The sequence below is a fragment of the Nomia melanderi genome, chromosome 4 (genome assembly GCF_051020985.1).
Source record: "Nomia melanderi isolate GNS246 chromosome 4, iyNomMela1, whole genome shotgun sequence".
In the NCBI taxonomy this organism is placed as follows: Eukaryota; Metazoa; Arthropoda; class Insecta; order Hymenoptera; family Halictidae; genus Nomia; species Nomia melanderi.
This window is the reverse complement of record NC_135002.1, coordinates 1,420,553-1,441,444: the sequence shown is the minus strand read 5'-3', so window position 1 is coordinate 1,441,444 and position 20,892 is coordinate 1,420,553. Positions and strand designations below refer to the sequence as shown.

The window sequence follows — 20,892 nt, the reverse complement described above, 5'->3', positions numbered from 1 at the left end:
GCGCCTTCGTTCACTGCGCACCGACCGAAGACGAGCCGCTCCGTCGACGTTCGTTCCTCTGAAAAATCACGGGGAAAAGGACCAGGAAGAATTGCGCGTGAGGTATAAAGATATGTCCAACATCTTTATTAATAACGTCGGTCGTCGGCTCGGACAGCAACGACGGGATTACACGGTAACAGGTGCAATGATCTCATAAAAGCTTGGACATTTTATTTCGTATTTTGATTTATAAAAAAATACACGTTAATACATGGTGTGTACGTGAATGACGCGCGGTACAGTTTCCCGGTGTGACCGATTTCTCGTTACGTCTTTAAGAATAAAGTCTGTGATCGGTTGTAACAAATGTTCTTGTTTGAAACCTTATGATTATGAATGGGGACTCAACGGCGCCTGTATCGATTCTCATCTCACGTTATCAATACTTCGCATCGTTCGCATTAAAATTACTTAATAACGACATTGTAATCGTTGTGCTCGTGATAAGTCTCCGTTTACAATGAAATCCTCTCGCTTCCCTGTCGCTCGACGGAATTGATATTGTACGTTGACACGTCGAAACAATTTTTCTCTTCTTCTTATTCTTTCTTTCTTTATCTTTTTTTTTCTAGTGTGTCGCTGTTCCATTCACTCCTCGTTCCGTTTAAACACGTGCATATTCATATTGTCCTCGACTTCGTACTGGCTGGCTGCTTCTGGATGGACGCTGTATTATTGTGTACGATTAAAACTCATCGATGCAACAACTAAGGTATTCCCACTTAACTTATCACCTTATCGGCGTCTAGTGCGTCGCGGCGATCAACGTCGCCATTGCGCGTCGTTCCTCGAATTCGCGCCAAAAATATTTCCGTTTCGACAAGACGATCCAAAAAGGAAATCATTCGATCCAAAGGCAGAGACATTCCTATAGGCCGATTTCCATGACCTTAAGTGACCCTGAATCCATCCCTTCGAATCCAACGGTTTCCCTTTGAAATTCCTCGTTCGATCGAAAGATTTCAAGCGCGTGAATCGACGGAAACGATTTCGGTGATCACAGCTACTTAACGCGTCGAATGCCGATTTCAAAAGCACAAAACAAAAATGTGATACCAAATTATTTCATCGAATCGTTTCATTATCTCGCGTTTTTTCGCGTTAGACAGCGTTATTTATAATATAAAAATATCCGCAAACAATGATCGTTTAATTGACTGCGTTCTACTAATTCGACCTGGGTCACCGGTGACCCCGCGGCACTCGACGCGGTAAATAGGAAGCGTTCGCGTCGCTGCCGATAAGGTATCCGCGATGTTCGATTCGAGTCGCGCGAAAATGAAATTCGATGTATCAAATACGCACGGTTGTCGATCGAGATCGAGAACAAGCCGGGCTCGAAGATCGCCTACGTAATAATTATCTATCGTCGGTAACTGTTCGTAAAGGTACGTGTCCCTCGGGAGAAGAAGGTGTCCGTGGTTTCTTTTTTTTTCTGTAAGTTAAACTGCAAGCTATTCCACAGAGCTTAAGAGATACGTTTTGTTATCATCATTTATCGCTAGATTCCGGTTCGGCTCGCAAAGAGTAGGTTAGACTCGCTAGAGAAACGAAACTGTGTCAACTATGTGGCGGTGGCTGTAGACGCGCGAGCGCGCGCGCGCGCGCAAACTGAAATCACAGCGTCGAGTCGTTTCTTCGTCTTCTTATTTTTTCTTTTCTTTGTTTTCTTCCTAAGAGCAAAGGGAGGCGGTGTTTGCTTTTCGTTGGACGAAATTAATTGGCGAACATTAATGCATACACTCTTTCGCTCGAGACTGCGGCGAGGAGTTGACCAGCCATGTTAAAAAATATACAGGTTACTCGGGGCAACGACATTCCGGAATCCGATCGTTCGACGACCGATCGTCTCTCGATCGATCGTTTCTCGACACGCTCAGACGATTCGCCGTCATGTCTGTTGCGGTTCCTCTTCTTGCTCGGACAGCAACGGAATGCCGTTTGTCTGATCCACGTTATTGTTCTCCGTCTCGTCCTGTTCCGAGAGCAACGGGACCACTTGCTGATTATTGTTGTCCGTTTCAGACGGCCGCCTGCTCTGCACCGAGAGGAACGACATCGGTATCGTGCCGGACGGCGTCGTCGGCGCCGAACGCGACAGCCATCGTTTCGTCTTGTTCCTCGAGCTTGGAAGCCCTAGGGGCATGTACATCTTCCCTCGCGTCATCCTCCTCTCTCTGTGCGATCCGATAACGTCACCCGGACTTAGAGGCCGTTGCGTAGAGCCGTTCCCGTTCGTCGTACATAAAACTTGCGGTCGATTCTGATAACAAGGCAAAACGGTGCTATGCCCACTGGGTAGCTGTGGCAGCTGCTGAATTTTATCTAGAAGTTCGCGTAACTGACGGACAAAGTCATTCGTTAGATGGTCATTGAAACGTTATTGGCAGGTCGTTCAATTCCATTTCAATCTGTTAACCCCTTGGCGTACTATTTACCTTTGCTATTTTGCTATTGACAATTTGGAAGAAATGTAAGGAAATTTTCTGTTCTACTTGAAGTGGACATTTCATTTGGGGATGATATATTGATAATAGGATAATAGTTTTTTGCTTTTTCTTAAATTGTTCTTAAATTAGTCTAGAAATCTTCATCAGGAGTCTCGGTTGTGATTGTATGGCAAGGGGTTGATGCGAATGTTCTGGTTATATTAACACTAAAACTAGCAATTTGTTCCTCTGAGGAAGTATTATAGAAATTCATTTAACAATACGCAAACTGAATTGTAAATCAATTGAAGTCTTAAGTCGTTTTAGTGTTAATGGATTGAAATGGACTGTCCTGTGATTGTTGAGTGAATGTTTGGAACGTTGGGTTAGTACCTCTATCGTTGGACTAGTAGCCCGCGGCGGTGAACACGGAGATTGAGCAGCTAAACTCGATATGTCAGACGTTGTCCTATGATTAGCCAACGAAACAACAGACCCAACATCCATGTTTTCCATTCTCTCGCACTCCACTGCTGACAGTTCGTCGGCGCTGTTGTTACAAGAGTATGGTGGTGGAATTATGGTGTTCACTTCATTCACCATGTTGCACATGAAACTGGAACTTAAGGAATCCAGTGTGCTGGCCTGTGAGAGCGATCTGAAGTAACGCATTACAAACCCTGAAGTCCCTTTGCCAGTTCCCTCGTCATACCCAATTACCAAGGGGTACAGATCTGGCTTGGCTGTAACCTGAAACACCAAGCGTGTCAGCATAGGATAGACGAATTTATATGAAACATAGGATTTCTTATGCGTACCTCATTGTAAGGGGGTGGCAGCGCTTGGACAAAGGAACTGCAGTGGCTGTAATGCGGAGATGGATACCAAGGGCCTGTGGAAGCTCTGTCAGAAGAAGCACAATCTTCCACCATGACAGAGCGATGGCGTCTCCATAGCCAGCAACCGCATGCTGCTGCTATAGCCAATCCTATAAGTACTGCTGCCCTGAAGAGTGCGAAACATGCTTTTAACATAGCTTCCAGACACATCCAAGACGCATAGTTTATAGCACTGACCATAAGTACCAGTAAGTCCAAATCAAGAAATTGAACATGTCTGATGTAGAGTGCAATTGGAATACACCGTAACAACAGCCGAAGGAACAGCACTCTTTTGGAGGAGAGCAGCTAAAAGTAATCGCAAAATTAAGTTGTCACACCTCCAGACTCTTCTAACAGATTCAACGACAGAATATGTCAAGAACTTACACATGCCCCCCATTGCACAGCCTAGAGGAAACCTTGAAACGAAAGAAGACATCTCAGTGAAGCGGAAGAAACGGATTCAGATAAGTTTCAAACGTATTTTACAGAAATTAAGCAATTATACACAGCATGCGACCGCGATTAACTCTTGTATTCCGTAGGTGAGTCACGAGAAAAGATCCACGGACGGTCTCGCAGCCCGTTGAAGAGCATCCGGAACGGGAAGGGATTGTTTTCGTCGCGAGAAAAGGGATGCACGGAGGAAGAGGACGAATATCTCGCGCACAAAGACAGCTCGCACGGAAATTAAAGAGACGGTCGGCGAGTTTATCGTTGAGAAATAAGTGGACGTGGATGAAAGACTTACGCATGAACGAGAAATACAGCGGACAAGGGTTCATTGTCTAGACACGGCCGAACCGTGCGTAAAACCGACGTATTGATCGACCTCGGAGTCGGGCAGAATAGAACAAGGAGACACTGGTACACGAGATATGCGCTAACATTCTACGGGGCTATAGCATGCTGCAGCGGTACACACGACGGCTGCATCATTAGAGAAGTCGAGTTCCTCGTCCAAGTCCTTACTTGATCGACGAACAGCAGCGTCAGGAGTGCAGTCAGCACGAGCACATCGAACGCGCGGCCTACAGCTTGCACCATAATTCTACCACGGAGTGCATGCCACCGCGCCACCTTATATATGTATCTCCATTTCGTTTATCATATATCTACCGACGGCTGCGGAACAGCCCGTCTTCCTTCCTAGTACACTTCGTTCTTCCGGCTCTCGTCGTCTCCGTGATTAATCTATAATTAAACGAGTCAGTACACCCGTTAAATATTATCGATCTCAATCAATCGGCTGCCCTTTAACCGTCAATCGTGCGACCGTTCAATCTACAATACATTTTAAAGCAAATCAAACCGATCTGTCAAAAATTCCACCGTTCAAACTCATTAATTGACAATCTAGGTAGAGCATTTAATGAAAAACTACTCTTCCATTAAGGAATTCAAAAATCTCCATAATTTTCAGGTTTGCTGCATCTTCCAAAGGTTATCATACAAGTAATTCATTAATTCTATGTTCATAGTTTTGCAAAACCTCTTTGACATTATTCTAACAATATTCCTTTTTTTAGTCATCGAAGATCATTGCAATCCTAATGGAAGATCCGAAGGATTCAAATCTCACGTATACCGACGATCGGCAACGCAGATGCACAGGTTACTCGCTGTCGACAAGGTGACGCAGGGCGCGAAAACGATGGCGCGTCAGGATCGGACCATGGGGCGGTCCCCTGATTGGCCGCCTCGGCTTGTACACAGAGCCGGCACGGTGGGAGGCCGGCGACGTATCTCGTGCTCGTGGTCATTCGCAGTTGGCGCGTCGCGGAGTGCGGTAGTGATGCGCGAGGGCCAGGCGCTTCATCCACGAGTCGCGTGCCGTGTCCGATGAGAGTGATAAAACGCGCGTGCGATCAAAATGTGACCGCGTGTCGCCGGACGATCCACGTCGCGCGCTGGTGAAGACGATCGACAAATTGCTCCGTCGTGCTGCGGAGAATGAACTTGACCCGGTGCACGAGAGTGCCGGTGACCGCGATACACTTCCGGAGAACATGAGAGTTTGCTGGACGCGTCAGGTTTGACCAAAGGTGAGTCGATGCACCGTGAATATTTTATGGGACGTTTCATGCTGCATCGGTGCACCACCGTTCAACCTGCACGGTTTTTAACGTCGGCAAACGACCCCCCCTCGTGTCGCCGGTCTCTTTATTCATTTAGCGGTCGACGCCGGTGCACTGTCGTGCCGCATGGGACGTAACATAAACATAACGCAATTCTGCGATGTAGCAAGCGCGTTCCCACGTAGACGTGACGTTCGAATAAACGGACGCCGGCTGTTCGTGCGGTTTGTAGCTTATTTTGTCGTCTCTCTAGTCTTTGGAAATAGGATTATTAATCTTGATTATTGGTAATGAATGAACATAAGTTGTTCATGCAGTTTGTAGCTTCTTTTGCTGTTTCTCTAGTTTTCAGAAATAGGATTATTGATCTTGATTATTGATAATGAACGTAGGTTGTTCGTGCAGTTTGTAGCTTCTTTTGTGGTCTCTCTAGTTTTTAGAAATAGGATTATTGATCTTGATTATTGATCGAAAAGTGTTATGAAATTTTTTACTGCCGCTGCTCTAGGGAATAAACTAATTGCGCAACTTGTAGAAGTACCAAGACACTATTCCCACGAATCAAATTTACCGCCTCGGTTTTCGGCTTCCTGTCACCGGACTCGGTTCCCCGAAATTCGTACTTGGTTACTGTTCCTTGGAAGTATATATTCTCCACGTATCAAATTGCACTGTTATCATTATTTTAATTAGCAGTGGCCACTGGCAATTGACGATGATTTATTGGAAATAATAGGGGTTGAAATATTATAACACAAGTATTTCCTTTCAGACTTCAAGATCTTTTAAATATCTTATAAACATCAATAGTTTGGACAGCTTTTATTTCATTCTATAAAAATTGTAATAATACATTATTTTTGGTTTCTTCAGATATTCGTTATAGTATTCAAAGGAAACTATTTTCAAAATCAGTGGTTCAGGTATAGGCACTGTGGAACTACAGCGATTTCCACTTGATATTATCGATATTACCACAATTTCCACTTGATATTATCGATAACATTTACTGTAATGAGTCCTTTTTCCTTTCATTCTTCCTGTATACTTGTACAATATATAATCTTTGAGCTTAATGCCACCAGCCATCTCCCAGATTATAAAAAAAAACATTTTAAAACAATGGCTTAAGATTTTCTAAAGTAGTCTCACTAATTTTAGCTACGAATTGCAACTGTTCAAAATCATTTGGAACATTCAATGCTCTCAAGATACCAATAATTGCGTAACAAACAAATGGTAACCAGTCATTGTTACAGTAATTCTAGAGTTGACACTAAAACTACCAGCCGTGTCAAAATGACCCATTCTTGATTTCTTATTTTTGCGATTATTAAAAAGAGAACAAGTTTCTCTTAGAAATGATTAAAGAAACTGATTAAGCAATACTCAATCTGATTTCTAAATCAATAAAAGTCCCTTATTCTTGCGATTATTAAAAAGAGAACAAGTTTCTCTGAGAAATTAAATAAACTAATTTAGCAATACTAAGCAGAATTCTAAATCAACAAAAGTCTCAGTAGATTCTTTAAGTTTGTACATAGGAATTTCAAAATATCAAGTTAACTGCTCGGTAGTTCTAACCTTAACGAGCGAAAAAGTTAAGGGCATGAAAAATTGTTAAAGCGTAATCTTGCACGGTGATCGACGGTTATCGCGATCGTCCGAAAACTGTTATCGAACGAAGTTCCACGGCCCAGTTGGTCGCACGATAAATCGTGACGTGTGCGGTTACCATTAAACGATCCGAGCGCGTTTCATTGATTCGCGGACGGGCGCGCTCGATTCACGTTTCGCTCGGGAACGTTAATCTCGACGGCCGCTTCCGGGAAACGGAAGGCGCATCCAGCGAGTTGTTCCTCGTACCGGAAAAGGTCCCATCCACCGTACGAAAGTCGCTCGCGACAGACCGGCGTGCCTCAAGGTCTCGCGTTTTTTTTTCTGTCGCGGTTATTGCTACGGTTCTTTTCTCAGACATTGTTCAACCCTTTGCACTCGAGAATATTTTTCTCGAGAAATATTCATTATTTTTGATAAGATATCAATGATACTTTTTACAACTGACATAAGGAAATACCTTGTGTAAATTGACGAAACTATTTTATTTCGATGTCCCATGCGTTGTTCCATGGGTTAACCCTTTGCGGACGGATGAAATGTTCAGATTTGGAAGACTAAGTCGTGGAAACATGACCTAATTAAATCGAACAAAGAGGTCAGCACGTAGTATTCTTTCCTTCTGTTAATTAAACAATTGATGTATAATTTAGCTTCATATGTTGAAGGTTTTTTGTGTTACGAAGAATCTTCGTCCACGAAGGGTTAATAAACAGATTGTAAGCATTGCGGGAAATGATTATTTTTAAATATTAGAGAGCATTAGAAAAAGGAATAGGAAAATAGAGGCACCGTGGAAAATGATAATTCTTAAGAAATATTAGAGAGCACTAGAAAAAGTAATGGGAAAATAGAAGCATTGTGGGAAATTATTATTCTTAACAAGAATAATCATTGTCCCGTCGCATGGAGCATGTCAACACGTTGCGTTTTTAAGGTCTCGCGGTGTTCAGTTATCTGGTATTATAGCGACAATAATAAGCACTGTGATAATAACAGTAAAAATAGTAACAATAATAATATTACTAATTTTCTTATTTAGAATATCATCATTGTCAATCCACTATACCATACTATGCTAAAGAAATATAAAACCAGCAAAGAATAATTATTCCACCAGTGCACAAAAAGATAATTACGACATCATCATTGCCACTAGTATTACACTAACCGTTTAACCTCTTGTCGTGCATTAATGAGTTTGCTTATAAAGTGCACTGATTATTTAAATGATAGCTTAATTTGCATCCAAGCTATCTCCGTCTTCTAATATACTTTCACATTATTCCCTCACGTTTTTGTCGTCTCGCTGCCATTCATCGACACACGAATGTCTCGCGGACGTTCCCTCGAAAAAATTCCGCGTGCACCATAAATAGTGCACGATCGTTTAACATTCCGTGCCACTAGAAATTTCAGTTATGCCTTGCTTATAAAGTGCACTGATTATTTAAATGATAGGTTAACCGACGTTCCGAGCTATCCCCGTCTTTTAATACGCTCCCGCATTATTTCCCCGCGGTTTTTGTCGTCCCGCTACCATTCTTTGACACACGTCTAACAACTGTTTCCCGGCAAAAATTCCGCGTCTACCGTAAATGGCACACCTGCCACGGAACGTGTTAATAGCGGCGATCGGGTATCGAGACGATCGTTAACGGAAATTACCGCGCGCGGAGATAGGGAAGAGAGAAAAACGAAGGGAAACGGAGGTTTCTATTTACCGTCGATCCCGCGAACGATTATTTTATCGAGGTATGCATGCTACCGCTCGCGAAGTGGCACGGCTTATGCATATTGCATGCGTGTCGTCCGCGTAGCTATCGGCCGGGAAGAGGGTCTAGCTCCGTCCCGGGTCGGACGACCCGACCCGCCGCGGCGCCCGTCGAGTTTCCCCGCGTTTCTTTGTTTTCGCGTGTCTCTTCGACACGGTTCGCGTTCGATTCGATGATAACAGTCCGTCAACGTAATCGATAGGGGCTAGATGCCACCGCGATTTCCCACGGTTTTCACGAGCGGCTTGATTAACGCGTTCGCGCCGGCGTGTACCGGCGGTGGCTCGCGGTAGGGTATTGCGTTAGACGGTGGGTACCATTGATGGGTCACTTTTTCATGTTGCGTTAGATGTGTACCATCAAATGTGTGATTCATCGAATGGTTTGGTAGTTAGAAAACATTGCTATATAGTTGGCAATTAAGTTATTTATTGATCAGTTCGATATTTCTATAAATTTTGAAAATTTAGTTGCCAGATGGAGAAGAGTAAATTACAGCGGTGGTACCATTGATGGTTGGCATTTTCATGTTACAATAGATCTGTATCATCAAATTTGTGATTCATCGAATGGTTTAGTAGTTGGAAAACATTGCTACATAGTTGGCAATTAAGTTATTTATTGATCATTTCAATATTCTCATCAATTTCGAGAATTCAGCCATTAGATAGGAAAGAGTGAATCAGATTAGACGGTTTGTACCATTGACGGGTCACTTTCTCATGTCACATTAGACATGTACCGTGAAATACGTGGTTCGTCAAATGGTTTAGTAATTAGAAAACACTGTCATATACTCGGAAATTAACTGACTTATCGATCAGTTCAATATCCTCATCAGTTTCGAGAATTCAGCCGCCAGATGAAGAAGAGTAAATTACAGCGGTGTCTACCACTGATGGCTCACTGGCGTTGCTCCGTTCAGAGCTGAAATTGCGACGAGCAATTTATATTATACATAGACCTTCGCGTTGAACCTATTTCCACCAGAAAACTGGTATACTAATATTTCATTCGAAATACCGTTACTAACGGTGCATCCAATTGCGCCCCCATTGTTGCCAGACACGTGAAGAATTAGGAGAATCAGGTCCGAAAGACTGAAACCTTCGTTCTTGTCACAATTGAAATAACCATCGGGTGCCCAGCTCTAATTATAATAATACCCATCGAAAGATTCCGTTAAAAACGGCAGTTATCGATCCCGTGCTATTTGAATCCCGCGTCTAAATTCGAACGGCAGCGATCTTGCGGTCGGTACCCGTCCCAGAAGCGGGTTACTCTTCGCAGGGTTACCTGCGTTAACCCCTTGCACTCGAGAGGTGACTCTCAGTCACCATTTAATTTGAAACAGCAAAGTCATAAAGTTCGATATTTAATATTAATGTAAATTTAATACAAAACATCTCCGTTTCTCAGTTTATGCGTGATCCCTCGATAAGTTAGTCTCAAAGATGTCTACGTTTCATCGGAAAGCATTGAGGATTTCCAGTTGAGAACTTTCGAGTGACTCAGTCACCACTTGACTTGATACAACAGAACTATGAAGCTGAATATTCAATATTTCAAATTAAACGTTTAAATGAAACACCTTTGTCGCTGAATTTATCTATGAATCATCAAGTTTCAAAGAATATCGCCTATATCTCGTCAGAAAGCGTTGAATATTTCCATTGAAAAACTTCAACCCTTTGCACTCAGAAGTATTTCGTTAGCAATACTTCATTTTCTAGCTAGACAAAGACGATGATTTTTGTCAAACGATTTCAAAGAAGAGAAACAAAGCATTTCGCGCACCGACGCATTATACATAGTTGAACATTGAATATTAAATTTTCTAATTTTACTTCAGATCAAACGGTGACTGATAGTCACCTCTCGAGTGCAAAGGGTTAATGTCGAGTCGATCGCCGCGCGATTATGGTGGATCGAGGCGGTTCGTCGCCGGCGAGATGGGATTTCGATGGGACACATTCGCCGGAACAAAGAGGTCCCTTGATGGCTGGCGCAACGACGCGCACTCGACCTGCTCAAGTGCACGCAACGGCGTGCACTCGTACGGTTATGCGTGCTCGAAGAATTCGGCGCTTGTCGCGACGTCACGTCCTCGAGCGGTTTCCCACGTTTACCGTGGCAGAAGAAAATCCTGCCTTTGTATCCGATGATAGTGATTAACTGTACAACTACCGAGCATTTAAGTCCTCGCCGACGAACGTCGACGTTTCGGAGACACGAAGTGTTCGTACTTGGAAGACTAAGTCGCTGGGGAATGACTTAATTACTCTGGTCGTAATTGATAGTTAGTTTAACTTCATTTGTTGAAGACTTTGTATATTTTAAAGTGTCTTCGTTCGCAAAGGGTTAAGTCCTCGCGGATGAACGTAGACATTTCAGATGAAATTTTTGTATTTAGATGACCGAGTCGCGAACATACGGTTTAATTACTGGAAAAGCAAGAGATTAGCATGTGATGTTGTTTTCTTTATCGTTTAAGAGAATTTATGTATAATTTAGGTTTATCTGATGATTTTAAAATAGTGATTATTTTCCTTGGATATTCGTTGTAATATGCAAATGGAATTTGTTTTTAAGAGCACTTGGAATATTGGAGGCTTTTGAGATAATGGTGAAACAAGGAAATTGGGACCGGTCATTTTGACTGGTAATAAGAATGAATTATTGAGGATAATTAGTTAGTATTATTACTAATATGTTTTAGTAGTAATTATATTTGTATTTGTTGCTTGTATTAATATAGTTTCTACTTCTTATGTGTTTCTTTAGTGATTAGTATTGTTATTAGTGTTTTTGTTATCGTTGTTAGTAATGTTTAGTGATTATTAGAAGAATATTTAATAATAAATCTGAGCAGAATTTGTGGGAAAAGAAAGTGACGACCGGATTATAGGTTTCGAAGTAAATACGAGTTTAGAAACCGACTGGAAAACAAACTGGAATGTAACTTCCTCCATTACAGGCTCTCCGGTCGCGAAATTAAAACGACTAACATCGACTATTAATAAACCCGTTCATTTTATAGATTATAGAGGCTTAGGTATTTCCTTAATTATCGGTATCCTCGTCACTGGGCTACCGTAAAAGCCGTTGTAAATTCTAATGATATGATTTATCTTGCCGCGTTTCGTACACCCGTATGCAGTTACCGCTGAAGAACCGCAATTAACCAATCGCATGCATCGTCAAACGGAAAACAGTTATCACTTCGAAATCATTCTGGTATGTGCATATATGATATGTAATATACAACATAAGTATAGCTGGGGAGATTATTATTATTAAAATAATGTAATCTCTATTGTGTAATATTTTTAAATTACAAAACTACAAAGTTCTAAAGTTCCAAAGTTCCAGAGTTCTAGAGTTCCAAAACTTCAAAGTTTCAAAGTTTCAAAATTTCAAAGTTCTAAAGCTTCAAAGTTCCAAAGTTCTGAAGTTTCAATATTACAAAATTTCAACCTTGCAAAGTTTCAAAGCTTTAAAGTTCCAATAATCCAAAGTCCAAAAATTTCAATATCCTAAAATTCTAGAATTCTAAAATTCTAAAATTTCTAAAATATAGTGTCCATAGTACAATACAAACACATTCGTCATACAATTCTAAAACCCGAAAGTTTCAAAGTTCAGCAGTCTCAAAATCCGAAAGATCCAAAGTCTCCACTCTCAAAACCCCAGAGTTCCAAAGTTCACCGTCTCAAAACCCCAAAGCTTCCAACCCCCAAAATTCTACAATCTCTACTAACATAACATAATACAAATACGACCACTAACCTACAATATCCACAGTACAACACAAGTCCCCAACAAAAACCATCACAGCTAAGCAACAAACATTAATGAAGCATCATTGAAATCGAATATGATTCCTCCCGAGCGCCTCGCAAGTCGAGGGCTCGAAGTACATCGAGTGTAGACCTCGCAGGTGGAAACGCAATCGCGTATACTCCTCTTCCGGCGGCCGAGCCGGGTCCGGCCGGCAGCGGGGAAACTTTTCCTGGATTCGGCCGACTGACGCCGCCTATTTATATCCCGGCAGTTGTAACTGGCTGCTATATAGCCGGGCGAACTCGACGGAAAGTTTGCCTAGAGCACCGGCGTGTGTGTCTGTTCGTTCGAAAAGGGGCACGTGAACGACTCCGCGCGGCTAATCGATCTCATCGCCGACTTCCGGTTAATCTTACTTCGCGCCTCTCGCCTGAAATCTCGGTCTCTGGCATCGGCTAACCCTCTGCGGTCCGAAGTGCTCTTCGTTTCTCACTCTGAGGTTCACGTCGACGTTGGTTCGTTCAATTACAGCTGAATGCGACGCTCTATTTATTCAAGAATATTTGGGAGTCATTGAAATGTTACCTTCAACCCTTTGCACTCGAAGGTGCCTTTCAGTCACTCGATTGGTGCATCGAAATTGTAAAATTTCGTATTTAACATTAAGTCTCGAGTAATCTGTCGATACGTGAAATGGGGAAATAAAGTACCATTGTTCCCCTTGTTTTGTGAATAGATTAGTTAAGTTAGTCGAGAAAAATGTCATCTATATCATAAAAATAAATTGAATATTTCTAGTGACAAATGTTCCGAGTGCAAAGGGTTAAATGGTACAATTGTGATACTACAAATGAATATGGAAGAAATGGTTAAAACAGGTAGAGGTTGCAATAAAATAGAACGTCGAGTCTGATTAGACGTAGAATTGCTAAGGGTTGAACGGCGGTGATCGTTTGTATTCCTTAATCACCGCGAAGTTGGGCAGCAGTTTTAGAGGTGGTTGAACGCTGGCTAATCATTAAACTGTTCTGTACACCTTGGAAATGAACTTTGTTCGATTCTCCTGATTATACTTCGGAAGGGATGAAATCGCTGCTTCTAACAGTGGCGCTCGGAATTTGTTCGAAAATCCAGATTTGTAAAATTTTAAACTTTGAAACTTCAGAGTCCTTTGCGACAAGGATTTTTTCGAGTATTAGAAACGTTTCGCAAGGGACATTCATTAAAATATTCAATATTATAACTGGCGTAATATTGGAGCCTACAGAGTTCAAAGGGTTAATCGAGATAAATGCTCGGTAGTTCTAGTGTTAACACACGAAATCATCGCATATTGGATATCTAACAAAGGAAAATCCTCTTTAGGGGTTAGAACAGTATCAAACCCCATAGATCCAACAACTGACCGACACGTCATCGAAAATGCAACTCATTCACCGGAAACGAGTCCTTAAAACCACCGAAACCTCCGAATTTCGTCAGGTTTAACCCGCATATTGGATATCTAACAAAAGAAAATCCCCTTTAGGGGTTAGAACACTATCAAACCCCATAGATCCAACAAAGAGCCGTTTGCCCGACACGTCATCGAAAACGCAACTCGTTTAACAGTAACGAGTCCTCGAAACCACCGAATTTCGTCGGGTTTAACCCGCAAGATCGACGGCCGAAGCGTGCAGGATGGCGCCAGGTGTAAATAAAAGCGAAGAACGGGTAGCCAAGCAACCCTCGGTCAACGGAGCGCGGCCAGCCGTGACGATGCTCTCTCCGTTGGCATTGTCAGCTGGCCCGCTCCACTTTCTCGCGTCACTTGTCCCCCGACCAACCCCCATTAACCTTTTAGCTGCTGCTCGTCATTACAGTTTCTACAACTTCTTATTATATGTTGAGGTAATGATTACTGGACAGCGCATCTTGATGCAAATTGGACATTTTAGAAATGTTAGGAAGATAGAACCGTGGGAAATGATTATTAACAAATATAGAGCACTGGAAAAAGCAGTAGGAAAATAGAAGCATTGAGGAAAATTATTATTCTTGAATATTAGAGAGCATTAGAAAAAGGAATAGGAAAATAGAGGCATTGTGGAAAATTATTATTCTTAAATATTAGAGAGCACTAGAAAAGGCAGTAGGGAAATAGAAGCATCGTGGAAAATGATTATTCTTAACAAGAATAATCGTTGTTCCATGGTACGGAACTGGTAACGAGAAATCTCGTTTTTAATAAAGACACTTAGCTATGCAACTTCGCTAATTACTAGAGCATTTAAAGAAATATTATATATATTATTTCTGTTTATTTATATAGAATATATTTACATATATTAATTACATAACAATATATCTGAGTTTTTCTATGTATAATGATATGAATTGATCTCAGTGAAAATTGCTAGTCGCAATTCAGTTTTCTGAAAACTAGCCGGTACGCAACGCGTTAACAATAAAGTAGTATCGATCAGAGTTGAGAAATAAATCGCAAGGGAAAGGGCTAAGAATCCGTCGAAACTTTCCCCGGGTGGTACGAGATCGGTCGCTCGCGGAACGTAGCCGGCCGGCGACAGGAAGCGCCGAGGAGGGCAGCAATCATCGTCCATTGTGACACTTTCGAGACGCGAGGGAACGCTGCCGCGAAAATTGTGGCTCGCCTGCGTCTAGAATAGAAGCTGCTCTTCGTGTCTCTGTCCCTCGAGGCGTTACCTCCGGGCCCGGGGAACAACGAGGGACCGTGATCAACGAGAAACTCGGGGAAAGTAGGCTAAATGTGCCTACCATCGCGAACTGGAATTCGAGTTTGGATAATCGCTGTTTTCCGCGGAGTTGCCGGCGGTTTCGCCGGTTTGTTGACCCGCCTTCTTTCGAAACGGGCTGATTCGTTGTGTTTCTTGTCGGCTATTTGTATGGTTCACAGGAAATCTACCCGTAGAATATGGAGTTCTTTGTTGTGCTAGTGCATTAACGATAGACAGTTCTAACGACAACTGCGAAATTAAATAATAGGGTAGGGGGTTAATCGAGTGAACTATGGTGATTCAGCTTGGTTGGGTCACCGGTGACCCTCACATTCAACGTGTTAATGGAGAAATATTTGATCAATTGTACATGTGTTTCGTCGATATTCTGTAGTTTCAATTAGTATTTAATTCTGTTATCAGTTTGTAGTAAACCTAGAGGACTCTCTTATCTACTGAGTCACTAAGGATAACATATTTTCAATTAAGATATTAAACTTCGAACTAAAATAAATATTTAAATGTAACATCAAAGCGTCGAAGAGTCTATGTATTTAATTATTAATATCTTAAAATTACAGAATATTCTAAATGCTCTAGTTTCACTTGGATACTATAATCAACATCCGAAGAAGCTGAGAATAATCTTCAGTTCTCATGGGGACTGCGTATTAATCGTATTAAATGCTCGGTAGTTAGTGCTAAATATATCCCTAACTAAAACAGATTCAAAGGGTTGAAACCGGAAGGGAGCCAAAATACATGAACGCAGCAGCCAAAGCAGGCCTAACGCGTCTTCTCGTTAGCAGCAGCAAACGCGTCGCATCAAAGGGAAACGAACGTGATCAGCTGGTACTGGAGATCCTTATCAACCGGCACTACAGCCCCTTATCAGCCGTTTAACCCCTTGCCTTACGGTATCGTGTCAGACACGAGGCGAACATTTCTAATATGGCTTGACAAACATAAACGTCACTGTGTTGTGTTCAATTGAAACGAAACGTTATTGTTCTTGTTAGCAATTTTTATGAATGTTATCTTTTTTCTTGTACTAGAATTTTTCTTTTACTAGAGTGTCATTAATGATGAATAGTTGTAACCAATGCATCTACGAAATTCAATCGTAAGGCAAGGGGTTAAGCTTCCTAATAATTTCTTTTACTGATATCCAAGTAGAATATGTATTCATAACAAGTTTATTAAGAAGATATTGATTCTAAGTTGTAATTACCTTTTCCCCTCAGAATTTCAAGGAAATCCGATTGTCTAATTTCCAAGCGCTTTACTTATAAATCGTAAGGCAAGGGATTAAGCTTCCTAATAATTTCTTTTACTCACATCCAAGCTGAATATATATTCATAACAAGTTTATTAAGAAGATATTGATTCTAAGTTTCAATTATCTTCTCCCCTAAGAATTTCAAGGAAATCCGATTGTCTAATTTCCAAGCGCTTTACTTATAAATCGTAAGGCAAGGGGTTAATGGTCGAAAATTTGACAAAGCCCTCAGGCGTAAAGGTTAGTTACTGTAATTTCAAAATTTGAAAACATCGATTCATGTTAAATTAATTTAAAAATCTTCATCGCTCGCTCGTCATTGTACGGCAAGGGGTTAAAGCGGAAGGATATTTTCTACGAACAAATTCACCGGTCGGCAAGGTGTTAATAAGAGACGGAGGCAGCTGGCGGACAGTACTCCAGTTAGTCCGCGGCGGGTATTTATATCTTCGGCTGCGATCAAACGGGCCCTCGCCGCCGGTGTCTTCGGTAAATCGCCTGAGCCTCGCTCCCTCGGGGACTGCCCGGCCGCATACTCGCCGTAAAATTGCCCGCGAATCGGCCGGCAAATATTCCCCCTTTTTTGCTAACTTCTTTATTGGCCACCGGCTGACCCAGACCCGCTCCGATAAAAACAATCGGCGCGCTCGTTGATTCTAATTTAACCGTTCCCGTCTCTTTATCCTCCCGTTCGTGCCTCTCCACTTGTCGCTTTCGCCGGAATAAATGGTTCTGTCGTTTTTATACGCCCCTGTGCGGCGTTTGTCTTGCCGAGTATCGATAAACGTCGCGCATGGGTATATTAGCGGGGTAATAGAATGTCTTCCAGTGAAGTTCAACCGTTTGCGCTCGGAGGTTTAAAGATAGGAATACTTGGACACTCTCTGATGAAGCAAGCATGAGGTTTCGTGAAATTAACTGGAAGAGAAATTATATGTATGTTGGGGAAGAATGTTGTTTTATTTCGGTATTTCTTAAATCGATGAGTTGTGTATGGTGTAATGTTAAATATCGAATTTTAGTTGTTCCATGATTTTCTTGCTAATACACCTGCTATATTATTCTGCAATATTATTACTAATATTGCCATTATACCATTTCATAATATTATTACCAATAGCTCCATCACACCATTCTATAATATCATTAACAAATATTATATTATTCTAAAATAATATTACCAATACTTCCAATTGTACCATTTTATAATATTATTACTACTATTGCCATTACACCATTTTATAATATCATGAACAATGTTTCTATTATATTATTCTACAGTGTTATTGTCAGTATTTCCACTGCACCATTGCCAAAATTTACGTTACATTATTCTATGATATTTTTGCTAATACACTTGCCATATTATTCTACAATATTATTACCAATATTTCTATTATATAATTCTAAAGTGTTATTGCCAGTATTTCCACTGTACATTACCAAAATTTACATTACTCCATGACACTTTTGCTAATACACCTGCTATATTATTCTAAAATAATATTACCATTTCATAATACCATTACCAACATCGCCATTACACCATTTTACAATATCATTCCCAACATTACCATTGCATTACATCTTCAACATTTCTACAGCATTTCTCCATGATGTTTTTGCTAATACACCTGCTATATTATTCTACAATATTATTACCAATACTTCCATTACACCATTTCACAATACCATTACCAATACCTCCATTACACCATTTTACAATATCATTCCCAACATTACAACATCTTCAACGATTCTTCGATATTTCTCCAACAACGTTCTACGATATCACCGCCAATATTCCCCGCTATCTCGATTCGATCTCATGGAAGCCAACAATGCTCCTATCCATCAAACTCATCTGAAAATTCCCACCGACATTCCAAGTCAAAGGGTGAACGACGCGAGCGAGCACGCGCACGGCCGATTCCCACTGGAACAGCCATTCCATTTAGAAAGGAAAAAAAAACAGGAGGAAGGGGAAAAAAAGCAACGATTCGAGCTTCCCGAATCGTTGCGATCCCACGTATGTACATACATACGTAACGCGGCCGCGCTAATTGGCGCGATAATCTCGCCGCGTTCCCTCGCGAACTCACGAGGAAACGGTCCGGGAAACGCGCCGGCTTCATCCGAGATCGCGTGACTCCCGCGCGGGTCAAGCGTAGTTGCCTATTCCATGGGATTGCTCAGGGTCACGACGGGTGGATGAGGTGAATCCGCCGGCCGATTTCCTGCGTCCGCGACCCAGTTAACCCTTCAATTATTCGAATATCGCGGCGACGCGCGTTTCGAAGAAAGTGTATTGAAACCGTAGGAACACTGGGAATTAACCCTTTGCGGACCAATGTCGACATTTCGAGGTGGAGTTTACATGTTTCGAAGATTAACGTGAAAACATTTACATAAACAAATAATTTAATTACTCGAACACCAGGAGACCAGCACGTCGATTCACACATTATACATAGAACAACTTAGATATATTGTTATGTAATATATTTCAAATAGATTCGAATCAAATTGAATGTTTCTTTGAATGCTCTGGTAATTAGCAAAGTTGCATAGCTAAGTGTCTTCATTAAAAAGACATTTCGACAGACGCTTCGCGATTAGTGCTCAGTTTTCAGTGTTTCGCATACGACACGAAGGTTTCTAAGCTTTCTAATAATTTCTTTCACTGGTATCGAAGCTAAATGTTTAGTAATAAGAAATCTTCGAAGAAGAATGTTGATTCTAAGGTTTAACTATTAGCTTCTCGCCACAGAAGTTCAGGGAACCCAATTGTTTAACTTTCAAGCGTTTTGCTTATAAAACGAAGGCTTCTAAGTGTTTTAATATTTGTTGGTATCGAAGTTGAATGTTTATTAATAAGAAATCTACGAAGAAGAATGTTGATTCTAAGTTTTAACTGTTAGCTTCTCGCCATAAAAGTTCAGAAAAATCCGATTTTCCAACTTTTAAGCGCTTTGCTTATGAAACGAAAGTTTCTAAGTTTTTAAATCGCTTCTTTTACCGATATCAAAGCTCAGTGTTTATTAATAAGAAATTTACGAAGAAGAATATTTGTTTTAACTATTAGCTTCTCGCCTGAGAACTTCAGGGAACCCAATTATCTAACTTTTAAGCGCTTTGCTTATAAAACGAAGCTTTCTAAGCGTTTTAATCATTTATTGGTATCGAAGCTGAATGTTTATTCTAAGTTTTAACTGAGTTTTATCTTCTACGATTGAATGAAAGATATTGTGAAAGATGCTCGTCGGTGAGGGGGTCAATTCGTTCGATGTCCAAGTTAGGGCAACAGCGATGAATTAATAGCGCGGCCGATTACGTCGGCGATCGAGTTTAATTAGAGCCGCGAGACGAGTTTGGTCGTTGGAACCGCGCGCGTTCATCGCCGGACGTCGGTGGGATTCAAGGGAGTCTTTCAGACGACGCGGAACAGTGCGCTCCTTTCAATTATTTGTTCAACGGGTAATGCCCATCTGAATGGTAATGGACGATAGTTCTCGCCGAGCGGACGTTTAATAATCGTATGAATAATAATAACGTCTTTGTCGCGCGGGCTACGCGTATCGCGCGGAGACGCGTCGGAAACGGGAACGTGAAAGTTGACGGGAGGGTTCGTTGATGCGGAAAATATGGAATTCACTGATAGAATCGGGTAGAACGAAATGTAATAGAATAGAATGGAAAATAATGAGGTGGGATGGAATAGAAAAGAATGAAACAGGATAGGATAACGAGTAGAATAGGAAATTATGAAATAGAATGGAACACGAAATGGAAAAGTTAATCTTTTCAGTTGAAAAGTATCGAGAAATAGAATAGAACAGAATATAATGGAATAAAATGGATTGGAAAATACTGAGATGATATGGAATAGAAAATAATGAAACAGGATAGAATGATGAATAGAATAGAAAAAATATTATGAAATAGAATGAAAAATAGAATAGAAAAATTAAAGTTTGCAATTGAAAAGTATCGAGAAATAGAATAGAGCAGATCATAATGAACTGAAACAAAAACTAGTAAAATAAGATAGAACAACAAATAGAATAGAAAGAAAATTATGAAGTAGAATGAAAAATAGCATAGAAAACTTAATATTTGCAATTGGAAAGTATCGATTAACAAAGTCGAAAGCATGAAACTTGAACATCTGGTACCAAAAGAATACTCCTAAACCTCAAGCTATTAATCAGGTTAGTCAAACAAAAATTACGCTAACAAAACTAACTTATTACAAAATTAAAAATTACTATCA

The 20,892-nt window shown here is 41.1% G+C and overlaps 2 protein-coding genes across 8 annotated transcripts in view; one reads left to right on the top strand and one right to left on the bottom strand.

Moving 5' to 3' along the window:
- Position 1: 1 nt before the first annotated feature.
- Positions 2 to 20,892, top strand: part of LOC116428254 (uncharacterized) — a 51,776-nt gene continuing 30,885 nt past the window's right edge. For 5 of the 6 annotated variants that reach the window (XM_076366548.1, XM_076366547.1, XM_076366544.1 and 2 more), the window contains exons 1-4: positions 35 to 182; positions 615 to 754; positions 4,776 to 4,807; positions 4,882 to 5,397. The gene's annotated coding sequence lies outside the window, so the exon portion shown is untranslated. Of the gene's footprint in view, positions 183 to 614; positions 755 to 4,775; positions 4,808 to 4,881; positions 5,398 to 20,892 lie in introns of all 6 variants that reach the window. The other variant, XM_076366545.1, reaches the window with a different exon arrangement.
- Positions 106 to 4,551, bottom strand: LOC116428255 (uncharacterized). 2 transcript variants are annotated; one of them, XM_031979653.2, is made up of 6 exons: positions 4,325 to 4,551; positions 3,740 to 3,771; positions 3,548 to 3,658; positions 3,290 to 3,476; positions 2,865 to 3,221; positions 106 to 2,383 (listed from the first exon to the last, which is right to left on the bottom strand). In XM_031979653.2, exons 1-6 carry the CDS (start codon positions 4,397 to 4,399, stop codon positions 1,934 to 1,936), a joined length of 1,212 nt encoding a protein of 403 aa, XP_031835513.1. In that variant the 5' UTR covers positions 4,400 to 4,551; the 3' UTR covers positions 106 to 1,933. The 2 variants fall into 2 exon arrangements, with proteins under 2 accessions (XP_031835513.1, XP_031835514.1); XM_031979654.2 differs by lacking the exon at positions 4,325 to 4,551 and adding an exon at positions 4,104 to 4,318.

Bases quoted from the DNA above. Each gene is read 5' to 3' on its own strand.
- LOC116428255 (XM_031979653.2), bottom strand. From the start codon at position 4,399: ATGGTGCAAGCTGTAGGCCGCGCGTTCGATGTGCTCGTGCTGACTGCA. The intron at 3,772-4,324 runs GTAAGGACTTGG...TTTCGTTTCAAG, and splicing joins CGCTGCTGTTCGTCGATCAA to GTTTCCTCTAGGCTGTGCAA. The intron at 3,659-3,739 runs GTAAGTTCTTGA...GATTACTTTTAG, and splicing joins CTGTGCAATGGGGGGCATGT to CTGCTCTCCTCCAAAAGAGT.